This window comes from Sorex araneus, chromosome 5 (assembly GCF_027595985.1).
Source record: "Sorex araneus isolate mSorAra2 chromosome 5, mSorAra2.pri, whole genome shotgun sequence".
Taxonomy (NCBI): domain Eukaryota; kingdom Metazoa; phylum Chordata; class Mammalia; order Eulipotyphla; family Soricidae; genus Sorex; species Sorex araneus.
This window is the reverse complement of record NC_073306.1, coordinates 210,603,186-210,629,535: the sequence shown is the minus strand read 5'-3', so window position 1 is coordinate 210,629,535 and position 26,350 is coordinate 210,603,186. Positions and strand designations below refer to the sequence as shown.

The 26,350-nt window shown below is 42.0% G+C and overlaps 1 protein-coding gene across 9 annotated transcripts in view; it reads right to left on the bottom strand.

The window, feature by feature from the left end:
* The window catches only part of LOC129404806 (protein MAL2-like), a 112,565-nt gene that overhangs the window by 55,622 nt on the left and 30,593 nt on the right, over positions 1-26,350 (bottom strand). For 2 of the 9 annotated variants that reach the window (XM_055137489.1, XM_055137488.1), the window contains exon 3: positions 24,343-25,111. The exons of the other annotated variants lie outside the window; for them this stretch is intronic. In XM_055137489.1, the coding sequence (XP_054993464.1) occupies positions 24,579-25,111 (533 nt within the window). In that variant the 3' untranslated portion in view covers positions 24,343-24,578. Of the gene's footprint in view, positions 1-24,342; positions 25,112-26,350 lie in introns of those variants that run through there. 9 annotated transcript variants of the gene reach the window in all.

Here is a 26,350-nt window from a genome sequence, read left to right as displayed (position 1 = left end):
GGTAGCTTGCCAGGCTCTGCCATGCGGGCGGGATACTCTCAGTAGCTTGCCAGACTCTCGGAGAGGGGCAGAGGAATCAAACCCGGGTTGGCCACATGCAAGACAAACGCCCTACCCACTGTACTGTCACTCCAGCCCATAATATTTTTGTGAAACGCTTGAGAATAAGAAGTCTCTGGTTTATTTTAGTTCTCTATCTCTTTATGCATATAAATGGATATACATATATACAAGTATATACATATGTTCCATGTATGATATAATCAGAACTAAGTCTTCTGATTTCATATTCTATGAAAGACTCTAAAAGGCCTTCTTGTTAAGAATTAGGTCAAATGGAATAAAAGTCAGCTTCTTATTTTGTTCCTCCTTCCTTCTGGTCTGGTATTAAAATCAGGTTCAGCTGACAAAACTGCCATAGAAGGTTGATCTGATTCTGTCATTGATACGCCGCACGACCACAGAATAGGCCTTTCACATTTCTGGAACTCACTATGTCACAAAGGACTTCACGACAGGATTAATAACACCCTATCTATAACTTTAAGCTCTTTTTTTCCCTCTCAGAAATATAAGAAAATGTGATTTTTTATTATCAGAGGTATCGCTGGCTTTAAAGGGAACTGGCTTCCATGGCTCAGTGGATAAAGGTAAGACCCTGGGTGACGTCATTCAAGCAAGCATCACGAGTAAAGATTCTGATGAAGGTGAAGAGCAGATGAGAAACATCTCATTTCATTGATACATGAGTGATGAGAGCCAACTAGGACAAGCCTGAATTCTAAATACGTATTGTCTTCTCCTTCCTTCCCCCTTCTGCTCTTCCTTCCTTTCTCTTTCTTCCCACTTCTCTATCTCAGACACAGACATATACACATATACACACATAAAGAAGTCAGTCATCTAAATTCATGTCTGTCATTCCATTTCATATTATACTCATCATTTAATTCTGAAGATAAAAATCACCTGACATATATTTGAATTTTGTTTAATATGAACATATTAAAGAATATTTAACATATATTTGAATTTTCTCATATATTAATGAGACTTCCTCCATGTTTAATCTTGCATCTACTAATTTAAAAAAGTAGGGACCCTCTGCTCCTAAAGACTTTGATTCCAGAGGTCTTCTACCCCATTTTGGCATCCAGAGCAGCCTCCTACAGCAATGCACTGGGACTGTGAGGGGCTAAATTCCGCGCTGCCCGGGAATGGATTTTTCCTCTCCACCCTGTCTCTCTGCACGGAAAATGGCGGTGGCAGCAATATCCACGTGGCGAGAGCCACCTTCTAAGACTCCTAACCCAGAGATATACGGTTTTTGCAGTTTGTGGCTCATAGGCAACCATGGGAAGTGGGCGTTACTGGCACGCCCTTGGCCCGATAAATCAGGAACTGCTGAGCGCAAAACGGACCCTCTGCTCCTAAAGACTTGATTCCAGAGGCCTTCTAACCCACGTTGGCATCCAGAGAGGCTTCCTACAGCAATGCACTGGGACTGTGAGCTGGACTATGCAATTTCTGGCAGAATTTTTCCCTGGACTTTAAACAGAAATCCAAAGACTTGACATCTGTCAGCAATGTGAAACAGTTCCTTTTTAGTATGTCTGACTTTGGGGGGAAACTCCAAACAATAACAGTGAGGTTTTTGTTGAAATATTGAAGGTAATCAAAGTAGCAGCCATTTCTCTAGATTGTGAACTAAGCCATAGCCCCACGCCAGCCGAGAAGAGGAAATATCCCTCTTTCCCGGTTGTTTCCCATTTTTGGGGAGAAACACAGCGTGGTGTCCATCATATTATGAGGCACGGTAAGGGGGATGAGAAAAAAAAAGGGAAAAGAAAAAAGAAGAGTTATGTACTTGGAGCAGTGGGGCTACATATCTCTTCATTCTAAGCAATGGAAAACTAATCATCAAATGCTTCCTTGGCAGTAGGGCTGTCTTTCTTGGGGGAAACTCCAACAACAATAGTGAGTTTTGTGTTGAAATATGGAATGTAATCAAGGTAAAGAGAAAATGAAGTGAAATTCATCAGTTACGCAGTTGGGGGTAGGGGTAGGGGGCAGGAGGTATACTGGGGATTTTGGTGGTAGAATATGGGCACTGGTGAAGGGATGGGTATTTGAATATTGTATAACTGAGACATAAGCCTGAGAACTTTATAACTTTCCACATGGTGATTCAATAAAATTAAAAATTAAAATAAATAAATAAATAAATAAATTTATTTATTTTAATAAGCAAATCCCCCCCTGTTAGTTGAATCCAGTTACAGCTATCCAGTCCTTAGAAGTAAAATCCATGTTCTACCAATTTGAAATGGTCACCACCATTGAAAGGACAATCCTGGCCTCTGTCACCATTCGTGCCCCCTTCTTTGTGAAATCAAAAGTGGCACATTTGTCATAGATTAACATCTGTGGGGTTTTATATAGCTCAACTGAGAGCAAAAGGGAAAACTGCCTTGCTTCATGTATCTGCTACCAGCCATTGAAATGTAAATCCAGTCAATGACACATGTACAAGGAAACGGACACGTGGTAGAAAGAGCTGCCACCCCGTCACCCCTCCAGCCATCAGCCTCCTGATAGCGCCAAGAAGGCTTAAGTCAGATAGAATTAGACAGACAGAGTCTTTGAGCGTAACTTTCGAACTGCTTAATTAATGAAATCAATCCTCATAAATTAAGCTATCAGTGATCTATGAGACAATTACGTTCTCATAATCAAAAACCCGCTAGAGTGCTGGCCATGGCACTGTGTTCTTCCTAACACTGAATTTGAACAACTGCTGGCTAACTCCTCCTGCAGGCTTCTGCAAACTCCATCTGCCACTCTAGACACCACCACTATGGGACACGATTTCTTACCCATTCTTCAATTTAGGCTGACATCTGGCGGTTTAGGGAATGAGGAAAACGCTTCTGAACGTAATTCACAAACCTAAGTCTTATTTTTTTTAATTCCCCCCCCCCTGTTTTCCCTTTGTCTTTCTGAAGTGCTTGAAATTAGGACCAAAGCAGATAATTACATGGAAATTCACTCGGAATAACAATTTAAGCAGCTGAACAATAAAGGTGAAGAAAGTGACCTTCGTGTGATGAATTATATACACGTGCGTATATCGAACTCTGCGGTGACTCAAACATCAATAGAAAGTCCCATCTACCGGCCAGTTAGCCCCACTCAGAGAGGGGACAATTTAATGGCACCACGCTGGGAACCATATGGGAACATAGTCTATGGAAGATTTCCTTCCCCCCCTCCCCTCCTCCTCCCCGGGGTGGCTGGAAGCAGGGGAGAGGAGAGGAGAGGAGGGGCGGGGAGGCGGGGAGGGGCCGCTGGAAGCCAGAAATTGCTGTTTAAACAGGCACGCGGGGGTGTTCAGACGCGTTTACCTTTCCTTCTTCTCCCGAGAAGGCAGATCCTGCGGCTCAGGCAGCCCAGAGGGCAGGACAGGGGCCAGGAGCAGGTGCAGTTCCGCGCTCCTGACTCCTGCTTCCAAAACAAAACCCCTCCAAGGAATGGGCCGGCCTCTCCACTCGCTCCCAGTCGGGAGGGACCAAAGGGCGGCGGGGGCTGTCCAGGTGCCGGCCTCGCGGCCAAGCAGCGCAGGGCCAGACAAAAGGAACCGCGTCCTGGGCGGGGGCGCCCGCCTGGCTCTGCCAGACACCGTGCCCCGACCAGAGGGTCCTGACGCCTGCACACGTGGGCGTCGGGTCCTGGGGACACTTTCCCAGGCGTGTGTTCTGCAGTGCTTGTCGGTGGGACACACGGTGCGCAGGTCAAGTGCATGGAGAGTGCGTTGTCTGTGCCACCTGCACTCTGGGGAGGGGGCCAGGCTGGCGCAGCGGGGGCGAAGCTGGTAGGAAACGCTCCTGTACAACCGCACAGACCACAGCAAGCAGCAGGAAGACTCTGGCCCTGCCCAGGAAAGCCCATGCTCAGTGCGGGGCTCCTTCCTGCCCTTCCTCTTGACCTTGGCGCCCTGCAGAGGTGCCCGGGAGCGGGGCCAAGGATGCTGGCGCCTTTGGGAGGCACCCAGGGCCCCCCGGAGCCAGCTTCAGGCTGCCAGTACCGAACCGTCTGAAGGATGCTGGAAAGTTCAAATAAAATCGCTGCTGGTTACTATAAAACTCACATGACTCGCAATGAGTCAACAAAGGTAAACCGTCCCCCTGGCCTTTACCAGCCTTTCCTCCCTTGGAGAGTGCCTGTGGTTATAATGCATATGATTTCACAGCAAAGGAGAACTTTATTTTTCCTACACTGAAATTATAGTTAATTTATACAGAAGGAGAAAATAGTAGCACTCTGGGAAAATAAAGAAAAGGGTCACTGATTTTAGGAGTACTCAGGTATTTCTATTTCTCACAAATATCTTACCTTGTTTGCTAATGAATGAAATCTCAAAATCAGACCCTGGGTTTTTTGAGGTTTTATTTAGTGAAGGAGATGGATGTATTTGGATTTTGTGGCCTCCCTGAACACATTTTACCCCAAGAAATCACTTTTACAACTATGACTTTTTTTTTATCAATCTAATTTTTTCACAACTCTTTCCACACATGTAAATTTCCATTTCTTGCTATTTTGAACTATTAATTTTGAGGGTTTTTTTTTAAACATTTCTTAGTATCTTAGTCTTCCACATAGACTTCTCTGATGTATGCTCTATTAGAAATGCTCTAGTTTGAGACTTTAATTGCTAAGTAACTGATATGAAGCTTTTTCACCTCTACTGTTAACTTTATCACCACTTTGTCTGGCTTCTTCCTTCCTTCTCTCTTTCCTTCCTTCCTCCCTTCTTTGTCCTCACCTTCCCCTTCCCTCTTGCCAGGAAAAGTATTGTTCTAATTATATTTGGAGATTTTCATTGAATGGAAAACTAGTTACCATATAATTTTATAACAGGATCCCAAGCTTTTAAAAATGTAGAGACCTCAGATTGAAGCATTGTGTTATAAAATATTGAGGAAAACAGTCAAAATAGACTTTTGTGTTCCCGGTAGAGTGGAGCTATATTGCTTTTAGGCTATTCATTAATTTATGTCACTTTTGTTGGGTATTCCTTTTATGGGATAGATATTTTAGAACTACCTTGATTTATTTGTTTAATTTATAAGCAAAAGATAACATAATAAAATGCATGTCAAGCCAAGCTTAAAGGGTAAATAATATAATTTTGTGTACATGAATTGTTCTAGTGTCTCTGTTTCTCAAATCATATATGCAATCTGATTTACAGATGCTGGTAGTTGGCATAGAAGGGAAAGGGCAGAGGGAATCACAGGATTTAGTATATTCTTTGCCTTTGCACATTGTCTCTTCAAATTCTTATGAGATTGTGGGGGAGGGGAGGATAAGTATAATTTTTTTAGCAGAACTTTTACTTAAATGGCTTCATAGTTTCTCTCTATAAAACATAAAATAGAGGCTGGAGCAATAGCACAGCAGGTAGGGCATTTGCCTTGCAGGCGGTCAACCCGGGTTCAATTCCCAGCATCCCATATGGTCCCCTGAGCACCGTCAGGAGTAATTCCTGAGTTCAGAGCCAGGAATAACCCCTGTGCATTGCCGAGTATGAGCCAAAAAGGGAAAAAAAACAAAAAACAAACATAAAATCTTGGTCACATACCATTTTGTTGTAGAGAGATGCAGTAATAAAAGTAAGACTGCTCATGTGGAATGTGTATTTTAAAGTATATTTATTATGGATAATACATTGTTTATTTAGTTTTGTGCAAAAGGACAAGTAATGTGATGATAACATCTATAACTTAATATTATTTATCAGTATTTCATTTTTCAAATCTAACTCTTCCCTTTAACAGTGCAGTTAAATCTGATACCAGTCTATGTGTAATCATGTCTAATGAAACAGTAGATCCTTCTAGCCGTCAGCCTGCCCTAGGCTTTGGGTTTAAGATACGGGGACTCTGGTTTGGCCCTAAACAATTGGCGCGTCATACATCTGAGGTGGCTCATCTTAGCAGGCAGATTTCACTTCCAGATGGTTAGGCTGAGCAGACACTGAGATTAGACGCCGCTCTTGTCAGGCAGCCAACAATTCTTGGGATAATCTAACATTTGATTTCCCGGAAAAGCAATAACTGGGTAAAGGCAGAGGTTCTGGCTGCTGGAACCTTCTTGCTACCGAGGGAGTGATTGCTCTCCTTCATGGAGAGGATGGTTTTTGTTGTTATTCTTTTATTTTATTGGTTTTCCTTAGAAGGATTTAACTGGCTAGCATCTGCTTATCTCCTCTGGCACCATTGCTTTCTCCAGGCAGCTGTCAGTCATTCTGGAAGCCAGGATGCAGAAGGTCATGGAAACCAGGTGGCAGTTTCCTTAATTTGTTCCTGAAAACCTTCATTCCATTTGTCTTCCTTCATTTCTACATGTCCATAGAGCTTCTTATGGGAACAAGTACTCAGAAAACACGTCTTAAACATGTAACCTAGAGATCCCATCAATTGAACCATTATTTTGTCTAAGATGCTATCTCTGCAGGAACAAATTGTGCATCGATCAATTTTCCTAAATGTAAGGAGCAAAGATGACTAAGGAAACTTCCTACCATCGCCTAGAGAAGGCTTCAGGAGAAAGACACAAAGTGCTGAAAAATGAAAAGTATGGATTTTTCTAGGTAAGACAGAGAGTCGGTGGAAATCAAATCTTGTGAAATTATATTTGCAAACCACAATGTCGAAAAGGAGAGAGAGAGAGAGAGAGACAGAGAGACAGAGGCAGAGACAGAGGCAGAGACAGAGACAGAGACCGACAGAAGGAAAGCACCTGCCATAGAATCAGGCAGGGGGTGGGGTGATGTGAGGAAATCTGGGGACACTGGTGCTGGGGAATGTTCACTGGTGGAGGGATGGGTGTTGGAACACTGTATGATTGAAATCCAATCATGAACAGCTTTGTACGAATCTATCTCACAGTGATGCAATAAAAAAGAAAAAGAACCCAAAAAATTGTGAAGTGAGGGTGCATGTTCAGGAAGTCAGAGCAGCGTGGTGTTTTAGAGGCAGAAATGCAAAGTGTGACGTGTGTGGGAGAGAAGACTAGAGGGAAAGTGGTGCGTCCTATGTGTGATTGCATGATTGTAGGATATCATTGGTTTGTCCTTTCTCCCTCGTCACAAAGAGTTTGGGTTTATCTGGTAATAATCTCTAAACATTTTAAGACAACATTGGTATGTCCTGTTCTCCTTGCCACAAGGAGCTTAGGTATATCGGGTCACACCCATCAAAGTGCTCCCGAGTCACTCCCATTCCTTTGTCTATCTGTAACTACTTCTCTATGCTCTCTTCCCCAACCAGTTAATCAGCTTTTCCCCCTAATCAGACTCTTAATTTGTAAGGTCAGACCTTTCTAGGACACTGAACTTATATTGTAAGTTAATATTGCCTTGCTCCTCTGCTCATGTCTTTTGAATAGTTTACTTTAAAGCAATGTCCTTTCTGTATGGACAAAGAAAGACAGTTGTTAATATGCTTTGGTAACATGGGATTTAATTGGCTTTGAATATTATTCACTCCTGGGCATCTGCTTACTTGACTTAAGCCTCAGCTGCCCTTACTTCCTAGCACCCCTAAAAGCAGGGTCCCGACAAGGGACGGGACGGACCCAGGGCAAGCCTTGAGTTGTGTGCTACCCTGGCATCGAGATGGGCCTGGCCAAAGTGCCTAATGCTTAACTATAAGTTAAGAACTTGGTCATGGACATGTCATGTCATGATCCAAAAGCAACGACAAGACTAGGACCCTGCTAGGGATAGGAAAGACTAATATGGCCTGAGCACAGTATTCTGAGATTGAGATGAACCCAGGAGAGCAATTCTATAAGTTTAATGCATCTCCTGCTGTGTCCATACAAAATGACTAATATTATGAATGCTTATATGTTAGTTGGACAAGGAGAGGAGAAACAACCCATGGGATTCCGCTCTTGGGTGTGTGTCCTGCTGAAGTAGATTCTGTCCTGGGAGCAGCATCCCCTGAGGGAAAGAACTTTACCCCTATTGATTGTGACCACACCTATGTGTAAGCCCAAACTCTTCATGCTTGGGGATTTAACTAGAGAGTGGGCTGGGGGTCCCAGTGCCAGATCTGGAGAAGCCAGATCCACATCCAGATCCAGAGTAGAAGGAGAATGAAGTAGCCTGGGGGAGGAAGAAGCGGGAGGAGATTCAGAGGAGAATGGAGATGGAAATGGAATAAAATGCAACTGAGACCAACCAGCCTGGCCCTTGTTCCTTCCTTCGCCTGCCTCGTCATCGCCATCAATCTCCCTGGGGTGGGGGAAAGTGGCTGAGACTATGGAACTCGGGCAGTGGGAGAGATAGAGCCCCACTGCCCTGTGCCTTCTGTCCCCCCTTCTTTTTGTGTGTGTTTACACACATGATCACTTGCATCCAGGAGTCCTGAGAAACTGCTGAGGGAGGTAAGCAAGCAGGACAGTCGGATTTCTAGCAAAATGAAGGAAACGTGCGAATGTGAGGACAGAGAAGGAAATATGAACAGCGATGCAGAAGAACTGATTGAGATGGAGAAGTGCCAAGGAGAGGGAAGACGGGGCAGTTATATTAGGGGCCATAAGTCAGCACCCAATTCTGAACCCTGTGATTTTAACACATCTTTGGGCAATTCTGACACCAGTTGATGGCTAGAAATGCAATTTAGACACTTGACCTGGCTACAGTATCCCCAGCAGGAGACGAGTGTCCTGCTTTTGTAGGTGTCGGGCTCAATCCCACGAGACTATCTCTATGTAGGTGCCAATTCTGATTCTATATTCTGAGCAACTGGCTCCAAAAGCCAAATACCCCATCCTTAGATTCAATTAATTTTCTAGGGCAGCTCACATACCCAGGCCACCAAGTTACTCACTCATTTACTGATTTCTTATAAGGGACATAAATATAAATAATGTAAAAGACATAAATATTAGAAGGGACAAAAAACACAACCAGATGAAGTATGAGATCCCAAACGAAGGGACTCTGTCCCCATGAAATTTGTCAAGATGGGATTTATAAAACCTACAGTTCATAAAGACAGCATCGATGTTCTGTGTTGTTGTTGCAATATTGAAGGTCATACACTTGTTCTGTCACAAGGGATTGGACTTGCAGTGCAACGGACTGCCTGTGGTAGTGCTGGGCCACTTCGGGATAAGTGGGATCGTGTCATGACTCAAACCCAAGATTTCACACGTGCAAAAATTGAAAGTTTGTGTTTTATCACTTATCCACATCCCAGTGCCTGCACCAATATTCCTGAGTTTTTCCATGAGGATTTACTTATGAATAACTTAAAGCACTCTTTTCTGTTTTTTTTAATTAGTGAATCACCATGAGGGTACAGTTACAGATTTATACATTTTTGTGCTCATGTTTTCCTCATACAAAGTTCTAGAACCCATCCCTTCACCAGTGCCCATTCTCCACCACAAATAAACCCAGCATTCCTCCCACCCCCCAATTCCATCTCCCCCCACCGCACCCTGCCACTGTGGCAGGGCATTGCCTTTTGTTCTCTCTCTCTAATTAGGTGTTGTGGTTTGCAATAAAGGTGTTGAGTGGCCATTGTGTTCAGTTTCTAGTCTATATTCAGCACGCATCACCCTTCCCCCTCATGGCCTCCAACCACATTTTACTTGGTGTTCCCTTCTCTATCTGAGTTGCTCTCTTCCCAGAATGTGAGGCCAGCCTCCAAGCCATGGAGTCAACCTCCTGGTACTTATTTCTTTTGTTAAATTTTTTTTAAATTTTTAAATAATTTATCTATTTTCAATTAGTGAATCACCATGAGGGTACAGTTACAGATTTATACATTATTGTGCTCATGTTTCCCCCATACAAAGTTCAAGAACCCATCCCTTCACTAGTGCTCATTCTCTACCACCAGTAAACCCAGCATCTCTCCGACATTCCCCAGTCCCGTCTCCCCCTGCACCCCACACTGACACTGTGGCAGGGTATTCGCTTTAGTTCTCTCTCTCTGATTAGGTGTTGTGGTTTGCAATAAAGGTGTTGAGTGGCCATTGTGTTCAGTCTCTAGTCTACATTCGGCACGCATCACTTTTCCCCCGCATGACCTCCGACCACATTTTACTTGGTGTTCCCTTCTCTGAGTTGCCAGAATGAGAGACCAGCCTCCAAGCCATGGAGTCAACCTCCTGGTACTTATTTCTACTATTCTTGGGTGTTAGTCTCCTAATCTATTATTCTATATTCCACAGATGAGTGCAATCTTTCTATGTCTGTCTCTCTCTTTCTGACTCATTTCACTTAACATGATACTTTCCATGCTGATCCACTTATATGCAAACGTCATGACCTCATTTTTTCTAACAGCTGCGTAGTATTCCATTGTATAGATGTACCAGAGTTTCTTCAACCAGTCATCTGTTCCAGGGCACTCGGGTTTTTTCCAGATTCTGGCTATTGTAAACAGTGCTGCTATGAACATATAAGTGCAAATGTCATTTCGACTATACTTTTTTGCTCCTCTGGGATATATTCCCAACAGTGGTATTGCTGGGTCAAATGGGAGCTCAACCTCTAGTTTTTTGATAATCGTCCATATTGTTTTCCAAAAGGGCTGAACCAGTCGGCATTCCCACTAGCAGTGTAGGAGGGTTCCTTTCTCCCCACATCCACGCCAACAGTGGTTGCTTTTGTTCTTTTGGATGTGTGCTAGTCTCTGTGGTGTGAGGTAGTATCTCATGGTTGTTTTGATCTGAATCTCCCTGATGATTAGTGATGTAGAGCACTTTTTCATGTGCCTTTTGGCCATTCGTATCTCTTCCTTGGGAAAGTTTCTGTTCATTTCTTCGCTCCATTTTTTGATGGGGTTGGATGTTTTCTTCTTGTAGAGTTCAACCACTGCTTTATATACCATTGATATCAACCCCTTATCTGATGGGTATTGTGTAAATATCCTTTCACATTCTGTAGATAGTCTTTGTATTCTGGTCACTGTATCTTTTGCGGTGCAGAAGCTTCTTAGTTTAATATAGTCCCACTCTGTTTCCTTTGGTTGATCAGTTGCGTATCATCTTTGAAGATACCATTATCTTCAATATCTTGGAGGGTTTTGACGACCTCGTCTTCGATGTACCTTATGGATTGTGGTCTGATGTTGAGGTCTTTAATCCATTTTGATCTGACATTTGTACATGGTGTCAGGTCGAGGTCTAAGCCCAGTTTTTTGCATGTGGTTGTCCAGTTATGCCAGCACCATTTGTTAAAGAGGCTTTCCTTGCTCCACTTCACATCTCTTGCTCCATTATCAAAGATTAGATGATCATACACTTGAGGTTGTGTGTAGGGATATTCCAACCTGTTCCATTGGTCTTTGGCTCTGCCTTTGTTCCAGTACCATGCTGTTTTAATTGTTACCGCTTTGTAATAGAGTTTAAGGTTGGGGAGGGTGATGCCTCCCATCATCTTTTTCCCAAGAATTGTTTTAGCTATCCGTGGGCGTTTGTTGTTCCATATGAATTTCAGGATTGCTTGATCCGTTTCTTTGAAGAATGATATGGGTATCCTTATAGGGATCGCGTTAAATCTGTATAATGCTTTGGGGAGTATTGCCACTTTGACAATATTTATTCTCCCTATCCATGAGAGGGGATATGTTTCCATTTCCTCATGTCCTCTTTTATTTCATGGAGTAGCGTTTTAAAGTTATCTTTGTAGAGGTTTTTTACTTCATTAGTTAAGCTGATTCCAAGATATTTGATTTTCTGGGGCACAATTGTGAACGGGATTGCTTTTTCATGTCCCTTTCCTCTGTCTCATTGTTTGCATATAGGAAGGCCATGGATTTTTGGGAATTGATTTTGTAGCCTGCAACTTTACTGTACAGGTCAATTGTTTCCAAGAGTTTCTTACTAGAGCTTTGAAGTTTCTCTAGGTATAGTATCATATCATCTGCGAAGAGTGAGAGCTTGATTTCTTCCTTTCCAATCTGAATCCCCTTAATATCTTTTTCTTGCCTGATGGCTATTGCTAATACTTCCAGTACTATATTAAAGAAAAGTGGTGAGAGTGGGCATCCTTGTCTTGTCCCAGATCTTAGAGGAAAGGCCCTTAGTTTTTCTCCATTGATGATAATGCTTGCCATAGGTTCGTGGTAAATGGCTTCGACTATCTTGTGGAAAGTTCCTCGAAAAACATTTTGGTGAGAGTTTTTATCATGAATGGGTGTTGGATCTTGTCTAATGCTTTCTCTGCATCTACTGATATGATCATATGGTTTTTATCTTTACTTTTGTTGATATGCTGGATTATGTTGATTGATTTCCGAATGTTAAACCATCCTTGCATCCCCAGGATGAATCCCACTTGGTCATGGTGTATGATGTTTTTGATGAGTTGTTGGATTCTATTTGATAGTATTTTGTTGAGGATCTTCGCATCTGTGTTCATCAAGGATATTGGTCTATAGTTTTCTTTGTTAGCTTTTGGTATTAGGGAGATATGTGCCTTGTAGAAACTGTTCGGAAGGGTTCATGTCTTTTCGATTTCCTGGAAAAGCTTGAGGAGAACTGGCAACAAGTCTTCTTTAAATATTTGGAAGAATTCACCAGTGAATCTGTCTGGACCCGGGCTTTTGTTTTTCGGGAGACTTTTGATTACAGTTTCAATTTCCTTGATATTTATGGGCCTATTCAGGTATTTCAAGTCTTCTTGGTTCAGTCTTGGGAGATTGTAGGAGTCAAGGAATTCGTCCATTTCTTTTAGGTTCTCTGGTTTCGTGGCATACAGACTTTCAAAGTAGTCTCTGATGACCTTTTGAATCTCCTTGGTTTCTGTTGTGATGTCCCCCTTTTCATTTCTGATTCGGTTTATTAGGGTTTTCTCTCTTTCTTTCTTTGTGAGTCTTGCTAGCGGTTTATCAATTTTATTTATTTTCTCGAAGAAACAGCTCTTTGTTTCATTGATCTTTCAGATTGATTTTCAGGATTCCATATCGTTAATTTCTGCTCTAAGTTTTATTATTTCTTTCCTTCGATCTGGTTTGGGTTCCTTTTGCTGGTCCTCTTCTAAGATCTTGAGCTGTGAAGTCAAGCTATCTATATAGGCCCTTTCTTCCTATCTGAGGAAAGCTTGCAGAGCTATAAATTTTCCCCTTAACACAGCTTTAGCTGCGTCCCATAGGATCTGGTAGCTTGTGTCTTCATTGTCATTTGTTTCCAGTTATCTCTTGATTTCTTCCTTGATTTTCTGTGTGACCCACTCATTGCTCAATAGTGAGTTGTTTAATTTCCAAGTGTTTGATTTGATTCTCCGCGTCTGTGCATGATTAACTTCCATCTTCAGTGCATCATGGTCTGAGAAGATAGTTGATATAATTTCTATCTTCCCGACTCTATTGAGGTATAATTTGTGACCCAGAATGTGGTCTATTTTGGAAAATGATCCATGTGCGCTGGAAAAGAATGTGTATTCTTTCTTTTGGGGGTGTATAGCCCTGTATAGGTCTATTAGCCCTGTCTCTTCCGTTTCTTACTTCAGAGCCATTGTTTCCTTGCTGAGTGTTGTTCTTGTCGATCTATCCGGAGGTGGTAAAACAGTGTTGAAGTCTCCTACTACTATTGTGGTGTTAGTTATGTCCTCCTTAAATTCTGTTAGGAGTTATTTTAAGTATTTGGCTGGTAGTTCATTAGGTGCGTATACAATTAATAGTGTGATTTCTTTCTGTTGTACATATCCCTTGATGAATAGGAAATGACCTTCGCTGTCCCTTCTAATCTTTTTTAGCCTGAAATCTATGTTGTCAGATACTAGTATGGCCACCCCTGCTTTTTTGAGGGAGCTGTGTGCTTGCAGGATTGTTTTCCATCCATTGATTTTGATTCTGTATTTGTTCTCACTATTCAGATGTGTTTCTTGTAGGCAGCAGACAGTTGGGTTTAGTTGCCGAATCCATTTTGACACTCTGTGCCTCTTGATTGGTGCTTTTAGACCGTTAACATTAAGAGAAATTATTGTCATGGGATTTTGTGCCATTTTTCTGTAGGGTTTGTTGTTCTTATAGGTTTTTTTCCTTGTCTTATAGTAGCCCTTTGAGTCCTTCTTTAAAATTTGGTCTTGAGTCTATGAAGTTCCTGAGCTGTTGTTTCTCCGTGAAGTAGTATATGGTTCCTTCAAGTTTAATTGAGAGTTTAGCCAGGTAAAGTATTCTTGGTGACGCATTCATTTCATTGAGTTCTTTCACTATATCACACCATTGTCTTCGGGCATGGAAGGTTTCTTCTGATAGGTCTGCTGTGAATCTAAGGGGTGCTCCTTTGTATATGATCTCCTTCTTTGATCTTGCTGCTTGCAGTATTGTGTCTCTATCCATAGCATCCATCATTTTGACTATGATATGCCTTGGGGATTTTTTATTTGGGTCCCTTTTAGCTGGCACCCTTTGGACTCCTTGGATCTGGATGTCCATATTTTCTAGATCTGGGAATTTCTTAGCGACGATGTCTTTAATTGTGTTTTTTTCATTAGGATTGGTTCCCTGTGGTTCTGGTACTCCAATGATTCTTATTTTGTTTCTCTTGAGGTCATCCCCTAGCACTCTAATTCGCTCTAGAGCCATTTTGAGGTCTTTTGCCATTATTTGTTGTTGCCTATATGCTTTGTGCAGCTCGTCTTCAAGATCACTGATTCTTTCTTCAGCAGTAGTCATTCTACTGTTAAGGGCTCCTACTGAGTTTTTTATTTCATCTACCGATTCTTTTAATTGTGTCACTTCTGTTCGTAGCTTTGAAATTTCTGCTCTCATTTCTTCCTGGATTATCTTGGTGGATCATTCCAATGCCGCATCCATATCTTCCCTTAACTTATTGGATGTTCGCTCCATAGTTACTTTGAGTTCTTCAACCATCTTCACGATTTCCTCTCTGAATTCTTTATCTGAGAGGAGACTGTATTTCTGGGAGGTCATTGCTGGGGTTGCAGAGATCCTCCCTTCCATCTCTGCTGGTGGTGGGGATTTTCGCTGTTTCTTCATGTTGTTATGGGTTTTACTATTAGGCGCTCTCCTTAGCTTGAGAGGGGTCTCAAGAGAAAGCATGGGGCTATGATCTTTTTACAAAGGACTTTATGTGCAGCTTGATGAGTTCATTGACAGTTTTTGTGAAATGAGGATAGGCTAGGTCAGTTGACTATTTACATATAGTGACTAAGATGACCAGGGTATTCTAAAGAGGGATAGATTCGATTTATTATGGCCAAAGCACAATGCATTGATTGTGAAAAAAATCTTCGGCCGCATAAGCGGTCGCCGCTCCAGAAAGAGGCCATGCCCCCTTTTGAGGCCAAGCCCCCTGACGTGTGGACATGCCCCTAACAGCCTGGTGGGGAGTGACAGTTCAGGGCTGCTGCAGGGAGTCTGAGAGGGGGGAGACGGGGGACCTGGGGCTCTGGACCCAGACCCCGGACGTGGGGGAGTCGCCGCGCTCTTGGACCGGTAGCTCCAATTAGCTTTTAGATGAATCTCAGATAAACGCAATTTAGAGGTATGATGAGACTTTAAAAAAATAGGATGCACTATTTGTAGATTTGTGGTAAACATTATTCAGTGAAACTATAAAAAAGTCATTGAGAAAATAAAAAACACAAAATATAAGCAAATGTAAAATAAATTAATTGGAAGATTTTAAATGTTTGCTTTAAATGTAATTACTACAAAATACAAATATGTTTGTTCATATATTTTTATCAGTTGTAATAGAGAAAGAAAAGATTGTCTTTTAATATGTAAAAAAAATCCTTCTCAGGGTGTGCTCTCTATGGTCACTTGGAAAGACAGTTTTTAATAAATTTTGTTTGGCTTTGTTTGGGGGCCAACTCGGTGGCTGACTCCTGGCTTCGTGCTCAGGGGATGTCGAGGACATGCAAGGCAAGTGCCCTCCCCCCTGAATTATCCCTCTGGCCCTCTTTCAAATGATATTCAGCATGGGAAAATATCGACACCTTTTCAAATCTTTGAATTACTAAATATACTTAATAAAAAGAGAATTTTTTTAATCAGGAGTTTAAAGTCTTAATATGTGATACAAATTCCATGATGTTAAATTTTCCTGAACGTAACAGTTTTAAGGGCCCGGTGAGGCAGTTAGCTTGGACTCCTGGCACACGTGGCCCCGAGCCTGGCGTCTGCAGCCCTGGAGGTGCCCAGCACGCCCGGGCAGGCCCGTTAGCCTGGCGGGCAGCTGCCAGGATCTAAGCATCGCTGCACCCTCAGGCTGAACCACCAGCCAGTGTGGAGCAGAGTCACCAGTTAGGGCCCAAGGCTGCCCGCGGCTTCCTGGGCATTGCCTGGAAGGTGCATCCCCAAAGAAACAGCTTTAAGATCACTGAAGCATTTAAAAAATATTCTTTGACTGTTTGGTAAAAGATGGTAAAATACATTCCTGAGAACTCCCAACAAGAGAGAAAAACAGAGAGATAAAAGTGCTTAGAGAGTGTGAGGAAACTTGAAGGATGATCTCTGTTGTACATTTCTTACATTTTCAAAGAACAGGGGCCAGCGGCAGGGAAGGTGTGATCCCCAGCTTCCCCTGTGGGCCCCGAGCACACCAGGAGTGACTCCCGGGCACAGAGCCAAAGGGGTCCCTGAGCACCATGGGTGTGCTTTCTGGGTGTGTGTGTAGGAACTGGGCACCAAAAAAAAATGCTAGTTTTCTAGGGAAAATAAAAATTTGTGAAAATCAAATGCTTTGACATAAATGTGGGGTACTATATTAACTACCTCCATTTTAAATTTCAGAGTCTTAAAATATCAAAGTCTATTAAATAGTCTTAAAGTACTCACTTTAAATGATATTACAGAAAATCTAGATTTATAATAATGATGCATTTTAAAAGCTCTCCACTACACACAATATAAAAATATGTAAACTGGATGAATAATGAATTTATTTTCATTATAAGTTGAGTTGTCTAATTCTAAATACCCTCTCTTATTACAGCTGGTTTAATTTGCCATTCAACAAATTGCTGAACAAAAACCATGTGGAATGTTTCAGAAAATAATCAATATATCAGTGTCTGAAGTAAACAATAGTTATGTGAAACAGAAATTTCATGCACCATTTGGACCTCTATGTTGTATATTGGAATAATCAAGATTTTTGCTCAAGTAATTGTGTCATCCTTGGAGACTATCAGTAGATCTAAACAATGAATTAAATTGCCAAAAAGGGATCACTGAAATTTGTTTGTTTATGATTATATTTATCTACTTTGGCTGAGGTATGATCACCTTACAAGTGTGAATGTTTCTTTTAGAAATATGATGCCACCGCGCAGAGCTCCCTGGTAAAGTACCGATGCCACTGTGAATTGGCCCTAACAGACATTTGCCAATTCCCTCTAAAGGAGAATGTAGAAACATTCTTCATCTTTTTTTATTTTTTATTTATTTTTTATTATTATCTCTTTTGCTTTTTGGGGTCACACTTGGCGATGCACAGGAGTTACTCCTGGCTCATGCATTCAGGAATTAAGTCCTGGCGGTGCTCAGGGGACCATATGGGATGCTGGGAATCGAACCCGGGTCAGCTGCGTGCAAGGCAAACGCCCTACCCACTGTGCTATCGCTCCAGCCCCCCTTTTTATTTTTAATAATTTATTTATTTTTAATTAGTGAATCAACGTGAGGGTACAGTTACAGATTTATACATTTTTGTGCTCATGTTTCCCCCATACAAAGTTCGAGAACCCATCCCTTCACCAGTGCCCATTCATTAGGATCGGTTCCCTGTGGTTCTGGTACTCCAATGACTCTTACGTTGTTTCTCTTGAGGTCATCCCCTAGGACTCTAATTCGCTCTAGAGCCATTTTGAGGTCTTTTGCCATTATTTGTTGTTGCCTATATGCTTTCTGCAGCTCATTCTATTGTTAAGGGCTCCTACTGAGTTTTTTATTTCATCTACCGATTCTTTTAATTGTGTCACTTCCGTTCGTAGCTTTGAAATTTCTGCTCTCATTTCTTCCTGGATTATCTTGGTGTATAGTTCCAATGCTGCGTCCATATCCTCCCTTAACTTATTGGATGTTCGCTCCATAGTTGCTTTAAGTTCTTCAACCATCCTCACGATTTTCCTCTCTGAATTCTTTATCAGAGAGGAGACTGTATTTCTGGGGAGTCATTGCTGGGGTTGCTGAGACCCTCCCTTCCAAATCTGCTGGTGGTGGGATTTTCGCTGTTTCTTCATGTTGTTTTGGGTTTTACTGTTAGGCACTCTCCTTAGCTTGAGAGGGGTCTCAAGAGAAAGCATGGGGCTATGATCTTTTTACAAAGGACTTTATGTGCAGCTTGATGTGTTCACTGACAGTTTTTGTGAAATGAGGATAGGCTAGGTCAGTTGACTGTTAACCTATAGTGACTAAGATGACCAGGGTATTCTTCAGAGGGATAGATTCTATCAATTATGGCCAAAGCACAGTGCAATGAGTGGGAAAAATATCTTCGGACTGGAAGAAGGCCACGCCCCTTTTGATGCCACGCCCCCTGACGTGTGGCCACGCCCCTTAACACCCTGGTCGGGAGGGAGAGTGAGAGTCGGGAGAGGGGCCTGGGGTCTCCATACCCCAAACCGTGGGCGTGGGGGAGATCCTAAGCATTCTTCATCTTATCACTAGTAATTTAGTCTTCAAAATGTCTTTTAGGCACCAGTTTAAAATGACTAGAAATGGAAATACTACATATGAAATAAAGACACTAAAATCAGGTGTAAAATATCAGAAAAATAATTTTATCTTGAGACTAAGACAACCTGAATGGACAAATATATATTTTATTAGGACTAATTTAAACTTATACTTCATCCATATTTACACAAAGGTTTAGTTCATTCTCTCTACCTCTGTCTCTGAGGCACTAATGCAAATACTTGTAGTTATACCTCTATATTAAGACGTTTTTGATAGAATGAGAAAGACAGATGTCTTCTGTCTAGAGAAAGACAGAGATACTGACTTGTGAATAAACTATGACTCCAAGGAATACATGCACAAAACAATAAATCAGAAATATATCAGGGCGAGGACCATGTTATCTTTATTACAATTATGTATTTGCTTTGAGGGGGAGATTCACTTCACTGTGTCCTTTTGTGGGTATATTTGTTGGCAGCTGGCAGCTTGGGCTTGAAGTGGTCTTTAAAACAGTACCTGTCATCCTATAATAAATTCTGAGCATGGAATTTGTTGAGAGTGAAATGGTGCCTAGTGTCAAAACCATTATGGAGGGAAGCAGGATTTGTAATATATGCATCAGGGCCCTTGGTCATGACAGACATTCTAAGCATTTGACTTCAAACTTGCACCTGACAATTCTATCATCAAATATTATAGATGCTGAGGTACAATACATTTTACAGCTTAAAACAGACAGTATGGCTTATTTCAGGAAACTGCTAATTTTCTGATACGGGGAGTGTTCTCCGTGTGGCAGGGACTGTCCCTCCGCCAGCACAAGCAGCAGATGACGAGCAGGCAGCATTACCCAGTGTGCTGTAGAGAAGTCAGTCTCTGTTCACATGCTGAGTGGGAAAAGGTCACGTGTGTATGTGTGTGCGACATGGGACAGGGGAGAGGAACTTGTAAGACAGTGTCTGAGGCGAAAACAAGACATTTAGATGACTAATTTTAAGAAGATAGCTTGATAATCACTAAGCTTTTGTAAAAAAAAAAAATTAAGAACTAGGCATCTATTGACAGCAGTTCTGTTTTGAAAGATCGGATGTGGCAGAAGGCCTGATGTTCTCCGTTCTGCTGAGTGACAGGTTTGTTTTCAGTTGGATTAATATCATCGGAGGACTATGAAATCAACTTTCAATCAAAACCCCCTTCTCATTCTGTACGAACCCAGTCTGGGTCGACTTCCAGCTGTGTTTTCTTGGAAATAGATATCCTGTGGTTTACAATGCTCTTAAGAATGCTTTCTCAGGAAATTTCAAGAAACTCCAACCCCACACACACCACTAGTGTACCCACCTAGTGTGCATCCCCCACCTCCCTCTCCCAAGGACCCAACACCCCTCCTTTTCAATCCCACAAACAATTGTGTGACACAGCTCTCCCCTGATAACTGCCCTTGCACCTTTGCTCGTTCCTTGCTGTGTATTGTTAAGTGCCACATACTAGATCCTTCTCTGTGTGTCCCTTTCTGTCCGACTGCCTTCACTCAGATATCCTCTAGTTACACCCTTCTTGTAGCTGCAAATACCAGGATTTTGTTCTTTCTTAGAGCAGCATGACGCACACACACAGGAATAGTTGAGTTTTAAGAGGTGGTCTTTAAATCACCAAAATTGAACATAGTAAGGAAACGACAAATGATGGCAGGCATCAGGAAGATCCCATCTGTAGGGCTGAGCTTCGCTGTCAGGGTGGGGGATGGGGACCAGGCAGGGGAGCTGCCTGGTGTTGTGGGTGTTGGAATGGTGTATCCGTGAGAAGTATAATTAGCAGTCTTATAAATCCTGGTAACTCAATAAAGCTGGCTAAAAAAAAAAAGTAACTACCCAGAATTGGGGCTGGAGAGATAGTACAGGGGATACGGCACTTGCCTTTCATGCGCCCTACCTGGATTTGATTCCCATACCGGATTCCCATTTGATCCCATACAGGCCCCCACGCAATGCCAGGAGTAATTCCTGAGGGCAGAGCCGGAAGTAATCCCTAAGCATCGCTGGGTGTGACCCAAAAGTTAAAAAAAAGATCTAATCCAAATAAATAAATTATAAGGCTGAAAAGAGTTGCCTTGGAAACCGCAGGAAATAATCACAGTGCAGTGCTGCGCTGTGTACGTGAGCAACTCTGTCTGATGCAGTGAACGTCGCGCCCGTGCAATTATCGGGACAGACACAGAGTCACGGAGTCGAGAGCCCCTGTGAGTAGTGCCTGTACTTCTGTTTATGTGGGAGGGAAGATAACGGTTATACTCACGGAGGTGGAGCAGTCTAAGTCACAAAACACTTCTATGCTTCTAGACATGTTGACTAAAATTCATTTCTTTAGAAATGCTTTCATTTATACTGCAGACCCATTTTTCTGTCATAGTATGTTTTCACCATTTTTATACCTCTAACATCTCCATTTAATGTCCATTTAATCTATTCTATTTATTTGTTGCTGCGCTTTGATATAGTTATACTTACTGTCATTAATAAAACATGCAAATACATTCTATCAACTTTATGCAGGAAGTCTAGAGAATTTTTTATTGATTGAGAGTCTGTGGTTTGCCATACTGTTAATAATAGTTTCTCACTCACATTATTCCACTCCGTACCCATCACTAGTGTACCCATCTGACGCTCCCAGGGACCCTAACACCCCTTCTGTCAAACCCTAAGCAAAATTTGTTTTTATTTGGGGGCCACACACAGCAATGCTTAGGGGTTACTCCGGGCTCTGTGCTCAGGAATTACTCCTGGTCGGGCTCAGGGGAACCTATGGGATGCTGGGAACCCAACCTGGGACACCACGTGCAAGCAAAGTGCCCTACCAACTGTGCTATCTCTCCAGTTCCAAAGGAGGAAATGCTTAAGAAATTTTATGTAAAGAAAGATAAAGGTTTGTCAAGAATTGCAAGAACTTGTCTTTGATCAATGCTGGTTTCAGGAGAGGTGAAGAGAGGGCAAATGAATACGTCAGCTGGACAGGCCAGTGGTTTAGATAAATCGAGTCTTTAGGTTATTCAGCAGGTATTTTGTCTTATGACGCTTTGAGTTTTTAATCTCTCCTTGCCATGCCATAGTGAATAATGCATTAAACATAAATAGAGCAGATCATTCACCAACTTAGTCTATTGGGATGCTATGTGGGTAGGGGGGGTGGAGTTTCTAAGCAGTAAGATCGGTGGACAGAAATGAAAGGGGGAAAGGATTGGCTGTGCATCCAGAAGGAGTCTGAAGCAAAAAAAGAAGTATTTGAGGCAACCTGTTACCTAGGAACTGGGTCCAGGATGCCTATAATTGCTTATCTACTATATTCATATAACACCCTTTCAGCAGGGCGCTCTCCCAAGGAAAGACATCGCACTGTAAAAAAAAAATCAAATCAAATCAATTCAATTTCTTTCTCTACTCCAGAGTCTGTGAGATTTGCCACGACATATTTTCTTTTTTTAAAGATTATCAAATGAATACTTTATTAGAGTTACAACACTTATAAAATAAAATTCTTTTCATCATGGAGTTACCAGATTCTAAAACCACCCAAGATGTTGCCATCTTTACAGCAGAGATATATAAATTCTTATATGCCAGTATTTTTGTTCAAGTGCTTTGTCACTCAGCTTACAAATCTAAAATGCAAATAATTTACAAATCTAAGCATACTCACAATTAGATAAGTTTTAGACTTAAGGTTCTTAATTATCTAGAAGCAATTCATTTACAAAAGTGCCACCAAAGCGTTTCCATGAAATCATGTAACGTAATGGCAGCAGGTAAAGACCTGTTATACCTTGGAAACAAAAATAGAATCTCACAATTAAATCTAGCAGACTATATAACTCCAGGTAGAGCAGATTAACTATATATCCTTATGGCACATTTATGACTCTGTAATATACAATTTTTAATACAAGTTCAAATGTGTGGTCTTGAGCTAGAAAAACCCAGAGAGTGGGATATTTATAGAAAAGACATGACATGTGTATAAAGTCACAAAACTTATTTCCTTCAGCCACATATTGAAACATGTTTTCTCCTTAAATTCTAAAAATGAAACTCTAACAAAGTTCTTTCTAGGAGATTATTACATCAACAGCAGTTGATTACTGAGCACAGACCATACTACTGATTCATGATTGTTCTATGTTCCATAAAATCTAACAGTCCTATGTAAACATGGCACGCTTTAGGGAATGTTTCAGCTAAAAAGAAAAGGATTAAAGAAGAGAGCATTCAAAAGCCCTCTTTTCCCAGAGGCAGCAAACTGGAGCAACATGTAGCCAGTGGAGTGGGAGTTGGGAATTCCTTACTTCAACGTGGTGAGAACTGTGAGGGGGAGTCCAAGTTTATTCCCTTCTTTCAAGCCATACTGACACTTGTCCAGAATGAAGGTCTTACAGGTGGGTTAAAACACTGTCTCTTTTTAAAATATGCTAGTCAGCCAGAGGCAGGTTATTTTGTTTTTGATGGCTGTTGTTCTAAAAGTGACTTTGTGCTGTCACCAATGCAAAAAGAACACGTGTGGATGGGTTACCATAAAAAACAAACTGAGAACTCATAACTTTAAGATAGAATTACTACTATATTCAAATTTAACTCAAAAAATAGAATAATTAGAAGTTAAAACTTATTTTAGAGCTCTAGATTTGGTAAAGCTCTACATAACCACACACAATATTCATATATTCCTGCACAGGGCACACAGCTGTATTTCAAAGCATGACTAAATTCAAAGTATGAGGTAAGTGGAGAGATACAGCGCTGGTAAATGGCCTCTGGGGAATCTCCATGTGAAGGATGTGAAGAGGGAGTTTTGCTCACTCGTAGGAGACCTGAATTTGGTCAGGCTACAAGGGATCCCATCATGAATTACACTTCCTTACAGCCACGTTTCATGATTGAAATAGCTTGAGAAACTATATGCTCCTTATTACTTGAGAAATGATAAGCCTGTTTAAGGTATTTGACAATTAACAAAAAGGCATTAGGATTATTGCATTATGATACAACTGAGATTTATCTAATTAACTTTAGCTCAGAAAAAAAGTTTAATAAAATACAGAACATAGAACTAAGGGTTTATTCCACAGGCCAGCAAACTATAATTTGAAGCATACAGGCCAATTCCAACCTTCTGTCTGTTTCTTTTATAAAGTTTTATTGGAATAAAGCCACACACTCATTTATGTGTTGTCTACAGCTACTTTCATGTAGAAACATCAGTACGAAATAACTGCAACAGAGGCTGTACAGGCCTGTGAAAACTAACATATTTATTATATTTCCAGGCCTCTAAAGAAAATGACTATTAATCCCTGTTTCATGTTCAAAGATAAGGTTTAGTGGTAAACCTATTAGGAATGTTGTTTTGGGATATTTAGTTAAACTTCAAGGTTCACTAAATTTCCAAGTTTAAGCTTCTGGGCAACTAGACAAAAGAGAGAATCCTTTTCCATGAATATTATCTGTTCATTGTGTGGATATAAAGGGAAATTTTCTTTGAAAAAGGGAACATGTAAAAATAATGGCACTATCTATATAATATAATTAATATTATAATAAAATTTAAACTCCACCCAGGAAATAAGACTAGGCTTGTACTTAGATTCTCTTTCAAACTGAGTAACTTATTTTTGAAATGTTCTTATATCTGGACAGAATGACATTTAAATCAGACTATAAGTAGACAAATGAAACCAACACCTGGACAATGCTTCTTTCTTTCTTTTTTTTTTCCTTTCTTTTTGGTTTTTGGGACATACCTGGCAAAGCTCTGGGGTTACACTGGCTCTGCACTCAGGAATTACTCCTGGCAGTGCTCAGGGGATCATAAAGGGAGGCAAGGGATTGAACCCGGGTCTGCCTAGTGAGAGTCTGACCTCCACAACCAATTTAACAACCGTGACCACGGAAATATGGAAAAATGCAGTCGCCATCTCAGTAAAGCCAGACGCACACTGTAACCATAACAAGCTTTGGTCACGAAGGCAAAAATTGTGGCGGCTACGTTGATGCGATACTGGTTGTCATCCATGAGCCGCGTCCCAGCCAAGGCTGCACTGCAAACCCAACGATTTTGCAGGAAGGTGGCTACTGCTTCCAGTAAAAAGGCTACGAAGTAACAGACAAACACTACTGAGTGGTAAACCAAATCCAGGAACTTCCAGTCGGCATCAGTCTTGGTCTTGCCGGAGAGGAACACGCCCAGGAAGAAAAGGGAGAAGACGAATGCTGTCACGGACACGAACATCACCCATCCTTGCAGCAGAGGGAGAGGGACGCGGGAGTAGGCCACCAGAATCCAGACGAGGCCCCCGAACAGAATCTCCAGGCACATGAAGGCCCCCGAGGAGGTCCACAGGATGTCGGGTACTTCAGGTTGACTCTCGGCGCGCCCTGCCACGACAAAGTTTCCAACCAAAAAGAATTTATCTATTCTTCTATGGACTTGAATCCATTTTCTGTTACAATACAGTAGCGAAGCCACCAGTATTCTCCACCCACTGGTCTAACCCGTGGCTTTTCGTGGCTTTTATCGAGATGAGCACCGCAGCTGAGATGCCTGGGAGACTGTGAGGTGCTGGGGACGGGTGCAGGGCACGTGTGCTGACCTTGTCCTTCTGGTCCCCACGCAGAGCCTGGAGCTATAGTTCTGTGGGGATAAACTATGTAGAGGGGCTGAGAATCTGGATTGCTTCAGTAACAGTGGCTAGGCTGAGAAGATGAAGATGCTCCTCTCTTTCTTTTTTTTTTTTTTTATTCATGTTGTTTCTGTTCCAGGGGCTGGATCAGAAGATGCTGCAAGAACAGGCAGCTGAGTCCTGTCACTGCTTCACCAAGAGCCATGCAGAGAAGTAAGCGTCCTACCCCAAGCACCTCTGGCTTCCTGGCACTGACCTCTCTGGGTACCACAGCTGTGCAGAGTCTGGATCTGTTGAAATACTACGCTCCCAGGAAGTGAGAAACTATGGAATAGAGCCCACCACCCGAGAATCCCTGGATGTAAAACATTCCTCTCTCAGATAAGAGACTTTAGGCTGCTCAGAGAGGGCCACTGCTTCCGTCGAGTTAGGCTCCTACCTGAGACCAGACTCAGGGGCTGGGGTCACAGAGCATCTCTCTTCTTCCGGTACCTTGTCAAAGTTGAATGAAAGTGTCTACTTTGTGCCTAGGGATGCTTCTCTGTTGCAAGCAGCCTAAAACCCAGATACGCTCTCTCACTGTAGCTGAAACTCTCTTGTCCTAAAACTACACGGCAACGCTCCCAAAAAGCTCTCTTAAATAGACCAGTCATCTTCCTACTCTGCTACTTGGCAGGCTTTTTAGGACACAATTTTGAGAATTCCATCATCCAGCTTCAGTGAGGGAATAATTCTCCAAGAGAACTCATGCTATGCAAGGCGCCTTCCTACGCAATCGACAGCTGGTGTGTTTGAGGGCACTAGTCTTACTCTTGCGAGATTTGGAAGAGAGGGAGAGAGGCTTGTCCAAGATGGCACATTGGTAAACGGAAGAGGAGAATTCAATAATCCAATCCCAAGATAATCGCCTTAAGATGCTTATTAAAGACCTCCTAAAAAATCAAGCAGGACTGGAGAGATAAATCAGAGGGCAAGGTGCTTGACCAAGGTTCAA